The 17,255-nt window shown below is 30.4% G+C and overlaps 1 protein-coding gene across 1 annotated transcript in view; it reads left to right on the top strand.

Moving 5' to 3' along the window:
• Positions 1-17,255, top strand: part of LOC142354190 (uncharacterized) — a 51,030-nt gene that overhangs the window by 27,094 nt on the left and 6,681 nt on the right. Inside the window, exon 8 of the mRNA XM_075406447.1 lies at positions 4,972-5,252. Coding sequence (XP_075262562.1) covers positions 4,972-5,252 — 281 coding nt within the window. The remainder of the gene's footprint in view (positions 1-4,971; positions 5,253-17,255) is intronic.

The following is a 17,255-nucleotide window of genomic DNA, read 5'->3' as shown; positions in this document are numbered from 1 at the left end:
GTTCCTATATTTGCAAAAACATCAAAATTTTGAAAAGCAAAAACCCATTAGGGTATTTTTATGACCATTTGCGGTATTTTTGCCAACAAGTAACACATATTGTGATACGGCTCACAAAAAATTGCATTTACGGCATTGAGAATAAATTGTTATTTTTGTTCTCGCATTGGCACTGTTCCAACAAAGCTTGTTTTTACGACAAAAAATGCTAGTGCATCAGCAAAGACCATTGTCAATGCGTTGTGGAAAAACCTCAAAACAATTTGAAAACTATTCTTGGAAGATATCAAAATCTTTGAAAATACTACCTAAGTTTTCTCTTTTTAAGGAATGAAAAAAGCATTTATTACAAAGTCGTTGAGAAGTTTTGAACGGTTTGCGACCATAACCCCCCTCTCCCTCTCAACAAACTTTTTTGCAAATAGAAAACCTAATTTGCAAATAATTTCATGAAAAAAACTCTCTCAATAATAGTTACACATTGAAACAGCCAAAATTCAAAATAACAATTTATTAAAATCGCTGATTAGAAATCTTGAACACGAGTTATTAAAAAAACAGATATTGGTTTCATTCTATTACCGAGGTCAACAGAAATTCACCCCTGTGATCGCATTTTTGACGTGATGACTACACAGTAAGAAACTGTTAATTGTTAGTGTTTTCGAAGGCCAGTGAAAGTATAGTTTCTTCGAAAACCACAGTAAAAATTGATTTTAAACAAATCATTGGTTAAGAAACATTGAACTTGATATCAAGACACCCCAAAGATTTCGTAAAAGTGTTCTTTTTTTGCAAAAAAATCAATATTTTGAAAAGCAAAAGGCTATTAGGGTATGTTTTTATGACCAATTGTTGTTTTTTTGCCAACAAGTATCACATATTGAGATATGGCTCACAAAGTAATAGCATGTACGGCATTGAGAGAATATCTTAAAGTTTATCATACATTCCACTGTCTTAACAGAGCTTCTTTTTACGACAAAAAATGCTAGTTTATTAGCGAAGACCATTGTCAGTGCATTGAGGAAGAACCTCAAAACAATTTAAAAATGTTGTTGGTAGATTTCAAAATCTTGGAAGATACTATGTAAGTTTTCCGTTTTTAAAGAAGAAAAAAGCAATTCTTGCAAAATCATTGAGTACTTCTAACGATTTGCAACCATTAACCCCCCTCTCCCTCTCAATAAATTATTTTGCAATTAGAAAAACCTATTTTGCAAATAATTTCATGGAAAAAGCTCTCAGAAAATGTTGAGGACTGAAAATGCCAAAATTCAAAAAAGCAATTTATTAAGATTGCTGATTAGAAAACTTGAGCATAAATTATTTAAAAAACAGATATAAGTTTTATTCTATTTTGCCACCGATGTCAACAGAAAATCACCCCTATTATCGCATTTTTGATACAATGACTAAATAGTAAGAAACTGTTAATTGTTAGTGTTTTCGAAAGCCAGTGAAAGTATAGTTTCTTTGAAAAACACCATAGAATTTTATAATAAACGAATCATTGGTCTAAAATTATTGAATTTAATATCAAGACACCCCGAATAATTCATAAAACTTTTTTGTTTTGCGAAACAAAAATCAATGTTTTGAAAAGCAAAAAGCTATTTTGCCAAAAAGTATCACATATTGTGATACGGCTCGAAAAACAATCACATGAACGGCAATGAGATTAAATCCTAAATTTTGTCTCGTATTGGCATTGTATCAGTAAATCTTCTTTTTACGACAAAAAACTAGTGCATATGCGAAACCCGTAGTCAGTGCATTGTGGAAGAACATCAAAACAATTTAAAACTTTTATTGGAAGATTTCAAAAACTTGGAAGAAACTACATAAAATTTCCTTTGAAAAATGCAATTGTTGCAAAGTTTTGGAGAAAATTAAACGGTTTGCGACCATAACCCACCGCCCCTTCTCGACCAATTATTTTGCCATTGAAAACCAAACCAAAACAATAGTACTGATTTCGCTCTTATTGATTATTGATAAATCTTTAGAGTTTTTTTTTGCTTTGAAGAATGAAATTGAACCAAATGTTTTTTGCCAGCCGCCTAATTCGTTTTTGAGTTTTTGACGTGCGTTTATTGCAAAATAAAAAACTTTAAGCCAAATAAAATTGTCTTTCTAACATCATTTATTTATATTCCTAACTAGACTTACGTATGCGAATCAGGATTAATTAATTTTAAGGCAACAAATCAAACATCGATTTTAATAATTATTTGTATGAAGTTTTGATGTTATCTTATCAGACTCACTAGAACTTTGAATTGGAAAAAGTTTTACAGCTGACTAAAATACTAAAATGTTGGCTTCTTTGATGTTAATATTAAACAATGTAATACACAAAATGTATGAAGTTATCTCAATTAGTTTCACCAAGTTATTGTTCTATCTGGTTTCATTTGTGTTGATTATTTGCTTCTAGTAGCAACCGGTTGGTTGACTAGGTTCAACTTTTGCAAATAACATTATTTCGCAGAACGTACTTTTTTCTCAAATGATTACTCTCGAAATTGGCACTGTTTTCCACCATAGCTGTTAAAAACTAGTCAATTACACATAAACCTAGAAAACTCTAATTTGCAAATAAATTCATGGAAAAAACTCTCTCAATGCTAATTGAGGATTGAAAAACCATATCTCAAAATAGCAATTTATTATGATCGCTGATTAGAAAACTTGATCATAAGTTATTAAAAAGAGATAGTAGTTTCATTCTGTTTTGTCACTGATGTGAACAAAAACCCAAACTTGTGGGTTCATTTTTGACGTAATGACTAAACGGCATTGAACTGTTAATCAGCGTTAGTGTTTCGAAAACCAGTGAAAATGAGGTTTCTTTGAAAAACACTATAAATTTTTATATTAAACAAATCATTGGTCTAATAACATTGAACTTAATATCAAGACACCCCGAAGTTTTCGAAAAAATAATCCATTTTATGCAAAACAATCAAAATTTGGGAAAGCAATTAGCTATAAGGGTATGTTGTTTTGATATTTTGCAATTTTTTGCCAAAAATTATCATATATTGTGATACGGCTCACAGTAAATCATAATATTAGCTCGCATTGGCACTGTCTCAGTAAAGTTTCTTTTTACGACAAAAAAAAGACTAGTGCATCAGCGAAGCCCATTTTCAGTCAGCTGTGGAAGAACATCAAAACAATTTGAAACCTATTCTTGGAAGATTTCGAAACCTTGGAAGATACTACTTAAAATTTCCGGTTTTAAAAAATAAAAAATGCAATTGTTGCAAACTTATTGAGAATTTTGAACGGTTTGCGACCATAGCTCCCCACCCCTTCTCAACGAAACGTTTTACTGTTGAATAGCAAACGAAAAAATGATAGTTTTGTACTGATTTGGCTCTTTTTGATAAATTGTTGGAGTTTTAATTTCATTTTGAAGAATGAAAACAAACTAAATATTTTTTGCCAGCTTATTTCGTTTTTGAGTGTTTAATGTGCGTTTATCGCAAAACAAGAATCTCTAAGCCAAATAAAATAGTCTTTCTAACATCATTTATATATATATATATATTCATAACAATATTTAAGTATGCGAATCAGGATTAGTACAAATTTTAAGGTAAAAAATTAACATTGATTTTAATAATTATAAGTATTTGTATTAAGTTTTGATGTTCTTTTATCAAATTTACCAGAGTTTTAACATGGGAAATGTTTTACAGCTGACTAAAATTTTGAAAATTTAGCTTCTTTAATGTTAATATTCAACAAAGTAATACACAAAAGTGTATGAAGTTATCTCAATTAGTTTCAACAATTTTCTGTTCAATTTGGTTTCATTTGTGTTAATTATTTGCCTCTGGTAGCAACCGATTGGCTGAGCAGGTTCAACTTTAGCAAATAACCTTATTTTGCAGAACGTACTTTTTCTCAAATGATCATTCTCAAAATTGTCACTGTTTTCCACCGTAGCCGTTATAAACTAGTCAACCGCACATAAACATAGAAAAACCTAATTTGCATATAATTTCACGGAAAAACTCACTCAAAGCTAGTTGAGGATTGAAAAAGCTAAGTCTCAAAATAGCAATTTATTATGTTTGCTGATTGGAAAACTTGATCATAAATCATTAAAAAAGAGATATTAATTTCATTCTATTTTGTGACTGATGTAAAAAAAACCCACTCTTGTGGGCGCATTTTTGACGTAATGACTAAATAGTAAGAAACTGTGAATCGCTAGTGTTTTCGAAAGCCAGTGAAAGTAAAGTTTCTTTGAAAAACTCATTAAAATTTTATGTTAAACAAATCATTCGTCTAAGAATATTGACCTATTGAACTTAATATCAAGACACCCTGGCGATTTGTAAAACTATTCCTTTTATATGCAAAAAAATAATATTTTGGAAATCAAAAAACTATTAGGGCACGTTTTTATGACCAATTGCTGTTTTTTGCCAACAAGTATCACATATTGTGATACGGCTCACAGCGTAATTGGCTGTTTATTATTTAATTGAGCAATAACGTGAGAGCAAAATCAACGTATCGTCTACTGGAATTCTTTTACCGATTTAGTAGAAATGCTTTTTCCTGCAACGCTACTAATGAATACGCTAAAAAATTGAATTTGTGTTAAACTTGCTTTTGTCATTTTAAGCCTTTTGGAAAAGTGGAGAGTTATTTTGTTTTCTCCTCTTCTAACGGTATTCCAGGTTTTTTACTGTGTTGCTTGATCTCGGAGAACTTGTTAAAACCGGAGTGAAATACTGATTAAATGATTTTTGAGGGCCGCATTAACATCTTGTTGAGCAGTAATATGCGGGTCGCATTGCGGCCGTTCTAAAATTTCTCAGATACCGCATATCGAATCAGCTGGCGTTTGATTTCATATCGTAGGAAGGAACATTTTTTTCCGTTTTCCAAAGTTTAGATAAATTTGGCACGGTGCAAATTTGAATTTAATTTTTGCCGAAATTTTAGGTTCCTGTGTCGATGATTGCGCTGCTTCTTAACCTATACTGCATCATTGTAATTCTTGGAGTCAAGAACACTCGCAGATTGGATTATTTGCTCATCTTTTTTCAAACGGTTGTGGATTTTGTATGCTCTGGTCTGCTTGGCTTGATATACTACATTTACAAATTACGATATAATGCGTCCAGAGCTTGTGGGGCAGATGAGTTGCACTATTTGGACGTTTACAAAACCAGACTCAAAAATAATTATCACCCAGCAGTATATCACGACGCAATGGATGTAAGGTTCTGTTGAGATTAAGGTCCACCCAGGTCGAGGCGGTCAAAATGGGGGCGATACCCTCTCAGACCTTAAATACACACGGTCTGGGCCAAACCTTCTGCCCAGGTTGAGGTGCCAGACCGAAAGTCGATATGTCCAGACCGAAATGAACGCACAAGGTGGCGTCGTGCGTTCAAAATTACACGGTCTGGAAAAAAAATGAACGCACGATAGTCTGGACATATGTAATTTTGAACGCACGATAGTCTATATAGGTCAATATACACGACCTCGATTCTTGGCTTATTTAAAACGAATTGTCAAATCTTATCCATTAAATGTCAGGATGAAGCGGTCCACTGTCTCAAGTAGTAATATGTGAGCAAAACAGTGGGTGAAAAAACCTACCTATTAGTAAAGATTAAGTATAGTTTTTTATTTATTTTTATCAATTTTAAAAAGACACCTAATCGAGAACAATAGAGCTGCCCAGGTTTTGGTCCAGACCCAAATTGAGCTATGATCAGACTATCCAGACTGAATGGACCTCTGATCAGACTTTCCAGACCGAAATTACCTCTGATCAGACCTTCCAGACCAAAATGATCTCTGATCAGACTTTCCAGACCAAAATGTCCTCTAATCAGACCGAACCCAGACCTTTGTCCAGACTATAGTGCGCTTATGATCAGACCCAAATTCAGACCATTGTCCAGACTATAGACAGACTATGATCAGACTTTCCAGACCAAAGTGACCGCTTTTCAGAACAAATCGCGGACTTTTGTCCAGACTATAGTGCGCCTATGATCAGACCCAAATTCAGACCACTGTCCAGATTATAAAAAAACTATGATCATAGCTTACGGTCCATCAATGACCTAATGATCTTTGTTCGAAAGATTGAAGTTAATGAAATTTAGTTAAGTTCAATTCATGATTAAGTTAAGCTAAGTAACCACAATCACAATGTTTTGCTTGTTGAAAAAATTAGAGATTTGTTATACAGCCCTCTCTTTAATTGCAATTATTTAAGTTAATACAATACTAAATATTTTTAATAATGACTTAATACAGTGTTTATAGTGTTCTTTTTCACATATTTTTCTTTTTTCACAATTTCATCAAATTTCTGTGGATTTTGTTTTATGTCAAATGCTTCCAGTTCTGATAACTTATATTCGGCTCGAATGCAAATATTTTGTTATCTCATAAACTTCATAGAAACTAACTGCGGAACTTTAGCTTTATGATACTTCATTCAATTCGTTTGCGCATAAAATCTCTGAAACATCAATCATTTTTTTCAAAAAAGAACATTTTAGCAGTTTTAATTGAAATTCTGACAATTTTTACTAAAATTTACCAGATTTTGTGCCGTTTTAACTAAATTTTACCCAGTCTTTACAAAATAATACTAAAAATTACCCTATTGATCTCATGACGCATTCTGTACTAAATATTATTATTCATTTTAACAAAAAAAAAACTTATTTATTACTAAACCCAGTTTCATACCAAGTTATCAAATTTTCCAAAAAAACAGCAAATTTGTGATGAAAATAAGCATTCCTGTTAAAAAGAAGTCCATTTCAGGCTGGAAATATCAAACTCCTGCCAAAAAATACTCAACTCTAACCAAAAATCCAAAACTCTCCAAAATTAAATATTTCTTGCCAAAAAATCTTAGTATTATCAAAAACTAATTAAACCATTTTGTTGTCACAAAGAAATCAAATAGTTCCAAAATTATCAAATTTACCAAAAAATACCCGAATTTGGCAACTAGTTCAAAATTTGTTCTCAAAACACACAATTTTTGCTAAAAGTTATCCATTTCGCTCTAAAACATTTACTTTTGGCCAAAAAATACCCAATTGGTGCTGAATATACCCAATTCTTGACAAATAAGTACAGTCATAGCCAAAAAGTCCCTAAATCATGCTAAAAATAACAAAAATCTTGCTATGAAGAACCACATTTTTGCTTAGACAAACCAGAAGTTCACCCAAAAAATTATAAATTTTCACAACAAAATAGCCAGATTTTTCAGAATTTCGATCAAAATAAAGAAATACTTTCTAGCATGAAATTTTTTTAAATTTTACAAACCATGCACCATTTTGCTCAAACAACTCAATTGAAAATATAAAATAAAAGTTTCTGTCAAAAATTGCCCCATTCTCGACAAATAGTACCATTTTTAGTAAAAAAAAAACTTTTATGCCACAAAGACCAATTATAGCAAAATGGAAAAAAATATTCTGGCTTAAAACTACCAAAATTTATCAAAAATACGTAATTGCTGCCAAAAATACCCAATTATATGTCAGAAAAGCCAAATCTTGCATAAATAATACATTTTTTCTAAAAAAATACCCAGTTTTTGCCAAAAAAAACCATTTTGCGCTGCTAAAAATTCTCAATTCCTGCAAAAACCATCAACTGTTATACTTAAACAATTTGTACCATAAAATAACTAATTGCTGAAAAAAAGGAAATTTAAAAAACCAACTATTGATCAAATATATTCCAGTTTGCCCAAAAGTTAAACAATTTTTTCTAGAAGTACCTTATTGTTGTCAACAATCATCCAGTTCTTGCCGAAAATCACATCCAAGAAAATTAATACTTTTAATAGGGAGAATTATAAGAAAATTAATACTTTTTATAGGGACAGGACAATGCAATTTCCAAATTAATTATTTCTGTGACAAAATCCTGGCGTTCTTAATTTTTGTACCAAATCAAAGCACATTTCTTGCAAAAGCTGCAATAATTTTGTTCAGAAACCCAAATTTTACCAAAAGTACCACAATTTGCCACAGAAAAACCATTTCCTGCCAAAAAAAAATCAATTTTTTGCTCAAAATAACAAAACATTCCAGTGAATACCAAAATTATTTTTTTCAAAAATAGCCAATTTATGTCAAAAAAACTGATTTCTATTCTCACTTCCTGGATAGCTATCTTCTAAACTTCATTTTTGTTATCGAGAACACAGCAGAAGTCTCGGTGCGTGGGAACAGATTTTTAGAGAAGTTGACATTATTCAGAAAGAAAACCTGACTTTACAAATCAAGTATGAAAATTTGCTCGACCTTACGAGGAGGAGAGGAAACCAAATTCCTCTGGCTTCTTTTTGATATGGATGACAATAGAAAGTAACATAATCAAAATTAATGCAGATATGGAAGCGGGGAATGCAATTGATCGATAGCTTGGAAGAACAAAACTATTTTGTTTTATTCAGTGAAGACAAAGATTGCCAACTTTTTGTTAATCTTAACGAAACTTGCAACAGAATACCTGAAAAAAACGTTCGTGAATTCTGAGCGTCCGATATACGATTCGTAAAGTATGGTCCGTGGTAGAACTGTTTCTGACAAAAACTATTGGAATGTGATTGATAGGAAATCAGATATTGGTCAAAACGAAGTGGAAATGCGTCCTACCGAGCATTTCTTTTCAAAAAAGTGGCGTTGTCTCCTGGTAACTAAAACAAGCAAATTTTAAGAGAAAATCTTGAATAAGCCACTCTGAGCTGATTTTTTAACCAAATTTTTATCACTTTTTCTCATTAAGCGATCAAATCAGATTTTTTTTGTTCCCTTGTCGAATGATTCTCTATTAGTAGCTTGCTTTTATTTATTTTTTGTTTAAAATTTAATGATCATTCAAAAAAGAAGCAATTTTACTTCCGTCGTTTATTGATATAACGGTCAAAAAATCTTAGAACAGCTTTGATCAATTCGGATTATTTTAATTGCTATTTTTAACCATTTTCAAGATTTCTACCAGAAAATCGTCACCAAATTGCTTGTAGAAGGGAATTATTGGCAACTTTTTTCAAGATTAAGTCAATAGTTTTTTAGGAATTGATTTCCATAGATTTCCAGAATTGAAGATGTGATTTTACCTAATCTAATTCTTTGTTTCTTTTCATTGTTTCTTACAAAAATTGTTAGCCAGTTTGAACTCCATGCGTTTTAGATTAAGAGTTTTTGGAGAAAAGTTTTATGAAGAAAAAATTGGAAATATATAGTTTTTGCAAAAATGCTTATTTCAAAAATACGTAAAGCATATAAAAATGTTGTTTCCATTATGTGGTTTTATTGAAACATTGATTTTTCGGCCAAATTTTTCATTTGGCCAAAAATCGGTTTAAAAATTTTAAATATTTTACTTCTCACAAAAAACATTAACGTTAAGAAACATTTTTTTAAAAATTGTTTATCATTGCATTTTTGATAAAATCTGTTTCTCACAGAATTGTTTTCCCCTAAATTTTAGTTTTGTTTAAAATTTGAGTTTTTTGCCAAAAAACTGAAAAACATCAATGCAGGAAAAACTAATTGTTAACAACCAGTTGTTTCGAATCGTGTTTTAAAATATGCAATCCTTGGAAAACATTGTTGTGAAAAATTAAACTACGAATTCAGAATAATTTATTTTTTGTACAATTCAATTTTGTACTATCAAATTTTTCCTAAATTTTACCTTTTTATTATTTAATTTTGATATAGGATGTTGTTTCTGCAAAGTTTGTTTCACCAAAAGGGTTGATTTAATTTAAAGTTACCTTTAGCAACTAATTTTTTGTTTTATGTTTTAAAAAGTTCACGCTGTCATAAAACTATGAATTAGACAAAGTCACTTGGTTGTTTCAATTTCTACAGTAAATTGTTTTTGAATCTTTATACATTCTGTAATGTCCTTTTTTTATTGTTACTTGCACCAAAATTTATTTCTTTTATCTACAAACAGTTCTTATAAAATGCCAATAAATTATTCTCTTTTTATTGAAAAGGTGGTTTCTATTTGTTCATAATTGTGTTTAAAAATGTGTTTTTTGTTTTCAAATTTCTATATTTTTTATTTGGCACTCAACGATTTGTTAGTTCCCAACAACATCCAGAAACGCACGGATTGAATGAAGGAATGGAAGTAATCGTCAACAGGATCAACTGGTATTACAATTACATGTTCACAAATCACATTTTCACTCAACTGGTTAATACATTAGTATGTCTTTGGAAAATTGAAGGGGAAATTTCGGTTGTGTTGTTTATTTAAATTTTCAGTAACATTTTGGCACATGATCACTCTGAATAATGAATACAAAACCTATACAAAAGAAAAGCTTTTCTACTTTACAGTTTCCAAAAAGCTATGTTATATTATTCAGAAAACAAAAAACAAAAAAATGATAATTTTTCAGAAAAAACTCTTAGTTATAATGACGTGTTTGCGAAACAAATTTTGCAGAAACAGCATGTTACATCAAATACGCATGCATAACAAACACGACCATCAGTGAACAAAATTTTCAGTTTTTTATTACTTAAAGGAGATTGAAAAAACTAATAAGTCTATAAATCATCTCAGAATTTGTTAGTGTTAGTTGTGAGCGTGTACAATGGTTACGAGGAAATAAATCCAGCAGAGTATTATTTTAGAGCTTCCTTGTTTCAGTTACAATTTGACGTAGAAACTCCTATTTTTTCATCACATTGCATCACATCTACACTCATTTTTCTCAAAACTAGCTCCTCCACTCACCTTTTTCTGATCATATGGAAACCACATTTTTTGAAGATTTGAATAACTGCTGTATCATTTAAAAATGCCGGTAAAAATCTGCTTTTCTTCTCTTAGTCCCAGGTTGAATTGCTTAGAAAACCCATTACTGTGCTAATAATAAAAAAAACATAAATTTATAAACCAAAAAACGTTCAGTTTTGATATCAAATAAAAGTAAAAGCAAATTTAAATGTGATCAGCCGATAATTTGTCTCAGAACTTTCTATACAAAAATGCGCGCAATAACCATATTATTTCGTTGCTTGTTGGTATTTGTTATTAAATAACGCGGCAACTTGTCTGAATTTATGCACAGTATGGCCAGCTTCAACTTTGTATTCACACCTAATTTGAAGATTTCAATAACTGATGCATCATTAAAAATTTGTTCCAGCGCCGACGTTTTTTTTGTGCTATAGACTTCTTTGCTAAGAGTTCTTTGCCACTGACTTAACGGTTCCTATCAACCTCGAAAAGAATTGGTTTTCATACATTGTTCATAGGATATTTCGTGATTACAGAATTGAGTACAGTGATTTGCTTTATACCGTGTTTTCTGGGACTTCTAAATTTGTGTTTTCTTTCTTTATTGTGAAAGTTTATTCTGTTTATTAAAAACGGAGACTCCTGACCTATTCTGAATAGCAATAATTAAGACAAGAATTTCCTGCAAAATTAGAACGTTGGGTTGGCTATTTAGCCCAAGCACGTTTTGCTAAACTTTTAAATTTCTACGTCAGCAGAATTAATATTCATTGATCAAGTCTTTTTTTTCAACTGAACCATTCGAAAAATTGAAAAAAAGTTTGCGCTATGAATATAGTGCAACTTTTTCTAGGTTGGTTAAAAAGAATAAGTTTTGAAGAATTTTTTAGAAAATTTGAATATGTTTGTGAAGATCAAGTTATGAAAAACAAATGGATACTTGTTCGGTGAATGTTCAGAAACTTGAACAAAAATGATTGAAACTTTGGTCAAATTGTGCTCACAAATTCCTCAGCCGTTTGTTTCAATAGAACATCTATACAAAACAAAAAAATCTATAAGAAAGCTTGATTTTATAAAATATTGGTTTTCTTTGAAAAATGTTTTCAAAAAATGCATATTTGGTCAAAATAACATTATTGAACAACAATTGATTTATTAGCAAAAAAGCGTTACTATAGAAGTAAAAATATCTAATTGACTTTTCTATTTATTAGTTTTCCAAGAGCCCAGTTTTTTAAAAAAAAATTTGCAATAAAAATACTTGAAGGGTTTTATTTTAAAAAATAATTTTTGTTTATTAATTTTTTAAAATTACAATTGCAAAACAAAAAAACACATATTGAGAAAATGCAAAAAATTATCAAAAAATGTTAAATTCATCAACAATTTTTCAATCTAGTATTCCCAAATGCAATTTCGAAGCACTATTTCCCAAAATCATTTTTTTATGAACAAAATTTTTGGCAGAAAAATTAATTTTCAAATGAGATGTTACGATAGTTGCTACAAATAAATATTGTAATAAAACCTAATTTGACCAAAAGTTAATTTTGAAAGTCAAAATATTAACGACGTTGTTTTGCAAAAACCTTAATTTTAAAAGAGCAATATGTAAAAATCAAATTTTTAAAATTTTGTTTTTTATTGATGTTTCCTGAAAAATACTTCATAGTACAAACATTTTACTTTCTTCAGTCAAAATTGCATGATAAAAAAAAACAAATTGTGCGGTAAAAAATTTACTTTTAAAAAAAAATTTATGGTCCAAAAATTAAATTTAAAGCATACCACTTGACTTCCCAAAATGCATTTTTCATGCGTATGTTAAATATTATTTTTCTTTTCAATTGTCTATTTAATAATAGACTTAAATGCAGAATCAATTCCAGATTTAATAATGAATTTTTGAGCGAAAAAAAACTTTTTATCTAAATCAAAATTATGTTTTTGAGAGTTAAACATTGTTCAAAGAAACATATTTGACTGAAATTAGTTTCAAAATAATTATTGTAAACGTGTACTCCAAAAAACCTATTTCTAGATCACAAGTTTCCCAAATATTTTATGATTAATTAAATGGAAGTTTGATGAACGGATTGTTCGCGGAAAAGTTAAATTCTTCAACCAAAATTCCATAATAAAGAACAATTAGGACTTCAAATTTAATTGTCGCAATTTTTATTGTCCCAATTGTCGTAATTGTCGCAATTTTCGAGACAAGTTACAAAAACGACTATTGTAGTTGAAAGTAAATATTTAGATTTTTTGTTTCTAAAGTTGGCGTTCTCCTAAAAAAAATTTTCAGCAGTGATATAATTTTTTAAAAGTTTCATAACGAAACCGACAACTTTGAAAAAAGGTTTTAAATTGAACAAGAATTCTTTGTCTGAAAACTCAGTTTATAATATACAATCTTAAATATATTGATTTCCTCAACCACATGAGTTAAAACACGATTTTGTGAATTGTAAATTCTTTATAAGGAATTCTATAAATTGAAATCTTTTTAAATAAAAATTTGGTATATGAAAAGACTAATCGTTTTTATTCAAATACTTTTAAATTGATGTGTTAATTGAAAAAAAACAGAAAGAAAGTACATAAATAAAGAAAATAGAAAAAAATCATCAATTTTACATCATGAAAAACGCTTGTTTAAGAATTTTTCTTAAGTGACTAAACGTTTCTTTTAAAAAAAGCTTTTTTATCAAAAGTTATAAGAAAGCAATTATTGCTTGAAGTTACGGAGAGATAGATATCGTGCAAACAATTTCCCCTAAGAAAATCATTTTTTTAAAAGTTAAACAAAATTTCTAAAACAAGTCCCCCGATGATTTATGTACATTTTCGTCAAGTTATACGAGAAACTTTTCAAAAACGAGTCTTAAAAAGATTTTTGCAAGAATTCGATATTGTTGAAAAAGTAATTTTCTACGGAAAATTAACGCGAAAAGTTTTTGTGACATAGTTTTCTGATATTGCGAATTTTAAAAACGCGCTTAATTTTTTCTAGCAAATTATTATCCTCAAAATGGAGATCTGAAAAACGATTGAGAGAAAACTTTTCTAATAATGAACTGATGTTTTTATAAAAAATTTTTTCAGAGTGTACAATTTTCAGAATGTTCATTTGTTGCAGAATGCACAATTTTTGCGACACAGTTTTCTGAAACACGCAAATTTTGAAATAGATTTTGAAAAAGTCTTTTAATTGAATTAGATATTGTTTTCCAAAAAAGCAGATTTTTGAAAATGATTTTGCAAATTTTCCTTTTCAACTTAGTTTTTTTTTAAAATTATTGTTTTCATAAAATTCAATAATTTTTGGCAGAAAAATTACCTTTTCATTCAAAGTTGCATACTAAAGAACACTTTTTCTCTGACAAACATATATTTGGTTTTTGGAAGTTTGATTCTACATAAGGTTACTTTTATGATTCACTTTTTCGATAGTTTGTCTTTTTAAGTTTTACATTGATCTCAGAATGAACAAAAAAGTTCATTGAATCCTTGAATCCTGCTTTAGCTTATTGATGAAACGTGCGGCTTCAAACGTTCCTGAAAGTCTGTAGTTTAGTCTTTTTTCACTTTTTTAACGACGCCAATGAAAACCAAATAGAGGTTAACAAGCGATGAACATCAGATCGTTTTTTTACTGTCTTACAAAGATCAGCGAAAATTTTTATTCAGAAAAAGAAAAACAGCGCAGATAAAACAAAAAAAAACGTTATTTAATTTTTAACTAAAAATGAAAAAAATTTTAAGGAGGAACTTGAAGGAAACCGCTTGAAACAGTTGCTCTTGAATGGTCCAAAAAACAAAAGTACCAAGGCTAGGATCAAGTTCTTGTCAAAATTGAATTTACAGAAAAATTATTGTACAATACGATTATCAGAAAAAGTCTAACCGTTAATAATCCAAGCAATCATAGCAACGTGGTAAAAAATGATGCGTTTTCCACCGTAAATTGATCAAAATGTCAATAATCGTGACTTTACAGTATGCGGTCTTGATGTCTAAGCGTGTCGAATGTTTTTGTATTGGCTCGAGAAATGAAATTGGTACTGCCAACATCATTTTTTGATACAGCTGATATAAATGTTAGCCCTTCTTTTGGTTCCGTTTTTGTAACTCAAATCTTGGCAATGCCTTTTTATTACGTCTTCAGTTAATTGACAGAAAATGGTGAAAATAGACAGATGGTCAAGTAAAAGTTTGTTCAGTTTTCACTCAGCACCTGTCACAGATGTTCTGTAGAATCTAAAACAGTTTCAAGAAATATTGAACGTAAGGCAAATTAATTTTGCCATTAATTGCATGCAACAAAAAAGACAGGTAGACCTTTTTAAACTCTTTGAGAAGAAAGTGTTGAAAGTTTTCAACTCGATGAGGCAATAACAACCTTTATTTTGCCTTATGCATATTTGACTTTATGCAACATCTTCATCATTTTGAAATGATCGCAACAGGTGTCGATTAAAAAAATTACCACACGTTTGTTATCGCCCTCAAAGTTATCATAACACCTTGGCTTCCCCTCGGAGTTTGATAACTTCTCGGTAGCGATAACAATCGTGTGGTTATATTCATTATCAATCTACATGTTTCTACGCGAAAAGGATTGATTGAGTTGGTAGACGACTAATGATGGATGTTTTGTGAAAACAGTAGCAATACTTTACTAGAGCAATCGCAAAATTTTTCCTTTGAAAAGAAAACTTCGAAAAGAAGAAATGGAATAAAAAATTAGGTTGACGGTGAAGCCAAACGAAAAAACTCGTTTTCGACGTCATAAGCTTACAATTGCTTTTTTAAACAAGCAGTAGGTACCTAATTGAAGTACCTAAATTGATAAAGTTTTTTTTGAAACTCAGCTCTTTACGGCTGTAAAATTGTTTACTACTCTTGGTTCAACTTATTTTGACATCAACCATTTCTAAACAAATTTTGTGATTTTTATGCCCCTTGTGAAATGCACTGGTCTTTTTGTGACACTGTTTTTGTAAAAGTTAACGGAAAGATCTGTTCAAAATCCTCAAAGTGGTTAACAATAACAGTACGGCAAAATATTTTTTGTTTTCTTAATAAACAAAAGAAGGCAGAAAACATTAATAACAGCTAAAACTTCGATTAAAAAAACTTAATTGTCATTGCTAAATTTTTGTCATAATAAACTTCGACAAGAAATGCGCTCGGATTCATGGGCTGGGAATTTTTTCGAACTTTATAGAGAAACTGGGTGTTTAAGTCAACTAAAGAGTAATTTGTTTTCCATTACACTTGAAGTTTCGCAAAAATTCAGCCTCACGAACTCCGAGCCCTCCGCCAACACTTCACCTTCACCCACCTTCAACTAATTCAAATTTGCCCGCTAAAACCCAAAGCTGTTACTTAAAAATAATTCCACATCAGCATCAAACTCATGGGGATCCTTTTGGTCTATTTTGTCAATGTTCTCTAATTAAAAAAGATCATGTGTTCCGTGATTGAAAATTCTCCAGCATAACCAACTCACTTTCTAAGTTGTATAAGTTTTTTTCGACACTTTTGATAAATTATGGGCAATAGGACGATCTGGAAGTCATATTCTGTAATTATATTATGTAATTTGAGTAAAATATGTTTACAATTACTCAAAAATTTTATGAAAAAATTTTTTTCCACCAACATTAGAGTAAAGACAACTTTGATTTTTATTTAGATCATTTTGAGGACAGAGTTGTCCAGATAATTGATTTACAACTTGTTCGTGGACAAGCTAAATCTGTTTCATTATTTCCTTCCCCGCATTGTTTTGTTTTTCTTTATATCGGGATCGTTTCTTTTCTGATGACCCCCGCTCTAAAAGTGGCAGAATAATGTGGCAGGTTTGATTTTAGATACTATAAGGTCACATCAAAAACGAATTTAAAATCAGCGAAAATTCATCTCTGGTACAGGATAACATCACAATTTACATTTACAACGCAATCGCGATCTCGTCAAACTGATTTTTCAACCTGTCCGCGGTGAGACAAATCGGAGAGTCATCTTGCGAAAGAGTTGTTGCGTTTAACCCTGTTGTCGACAGAAAGGGCTGGCTCTTCTTACAGAAATGTTAATGGAGAAATTAATTATTAGAATCATGGGATCGTATAAGTATATATTAAAGGGGAAGACACTCCAGAAAAGGGATAATTTCAGAAACATTTCTCTCACTAGTAGGATTTGCTCAAAGTCTAGTATACCCTTGGTAAATTAGGGTTAAAAGGAGAGTGAAGAGTTATTTCCTCGTAGTGGTGCGTCTGCTTGCGTTTTATTGCCTGTCAAATTTGTTTCTCACAAGTTAGAGTTGTTCTAAACAAGTTCGGCGGCATACATAATCCCAGCCAACTTCACTGATTTTTGAAGCCATTTTCCAAGACTTCAATCAAAAATTTCCAAGGCTTAAAATTTGATTCAAGACGTGCCCAGTC

The sequence above is a fragment of the Convolutriloba macropyga genome, chromosome 15, assembly GCF_964194025.1.
Source record: "Convolutriloba macropyga chromosome 15, txConMacr16.3, whole genome shotgun sequence".
NCBI lineage: Eukaryota > Metazoa > Xenacoelomorpha > Acoela > Convolutidae > Convolutriloba > Convolutriloba macropyga.
This window is presented reverse-complemented; position numbering and strand designations above follow the sequence as displayed.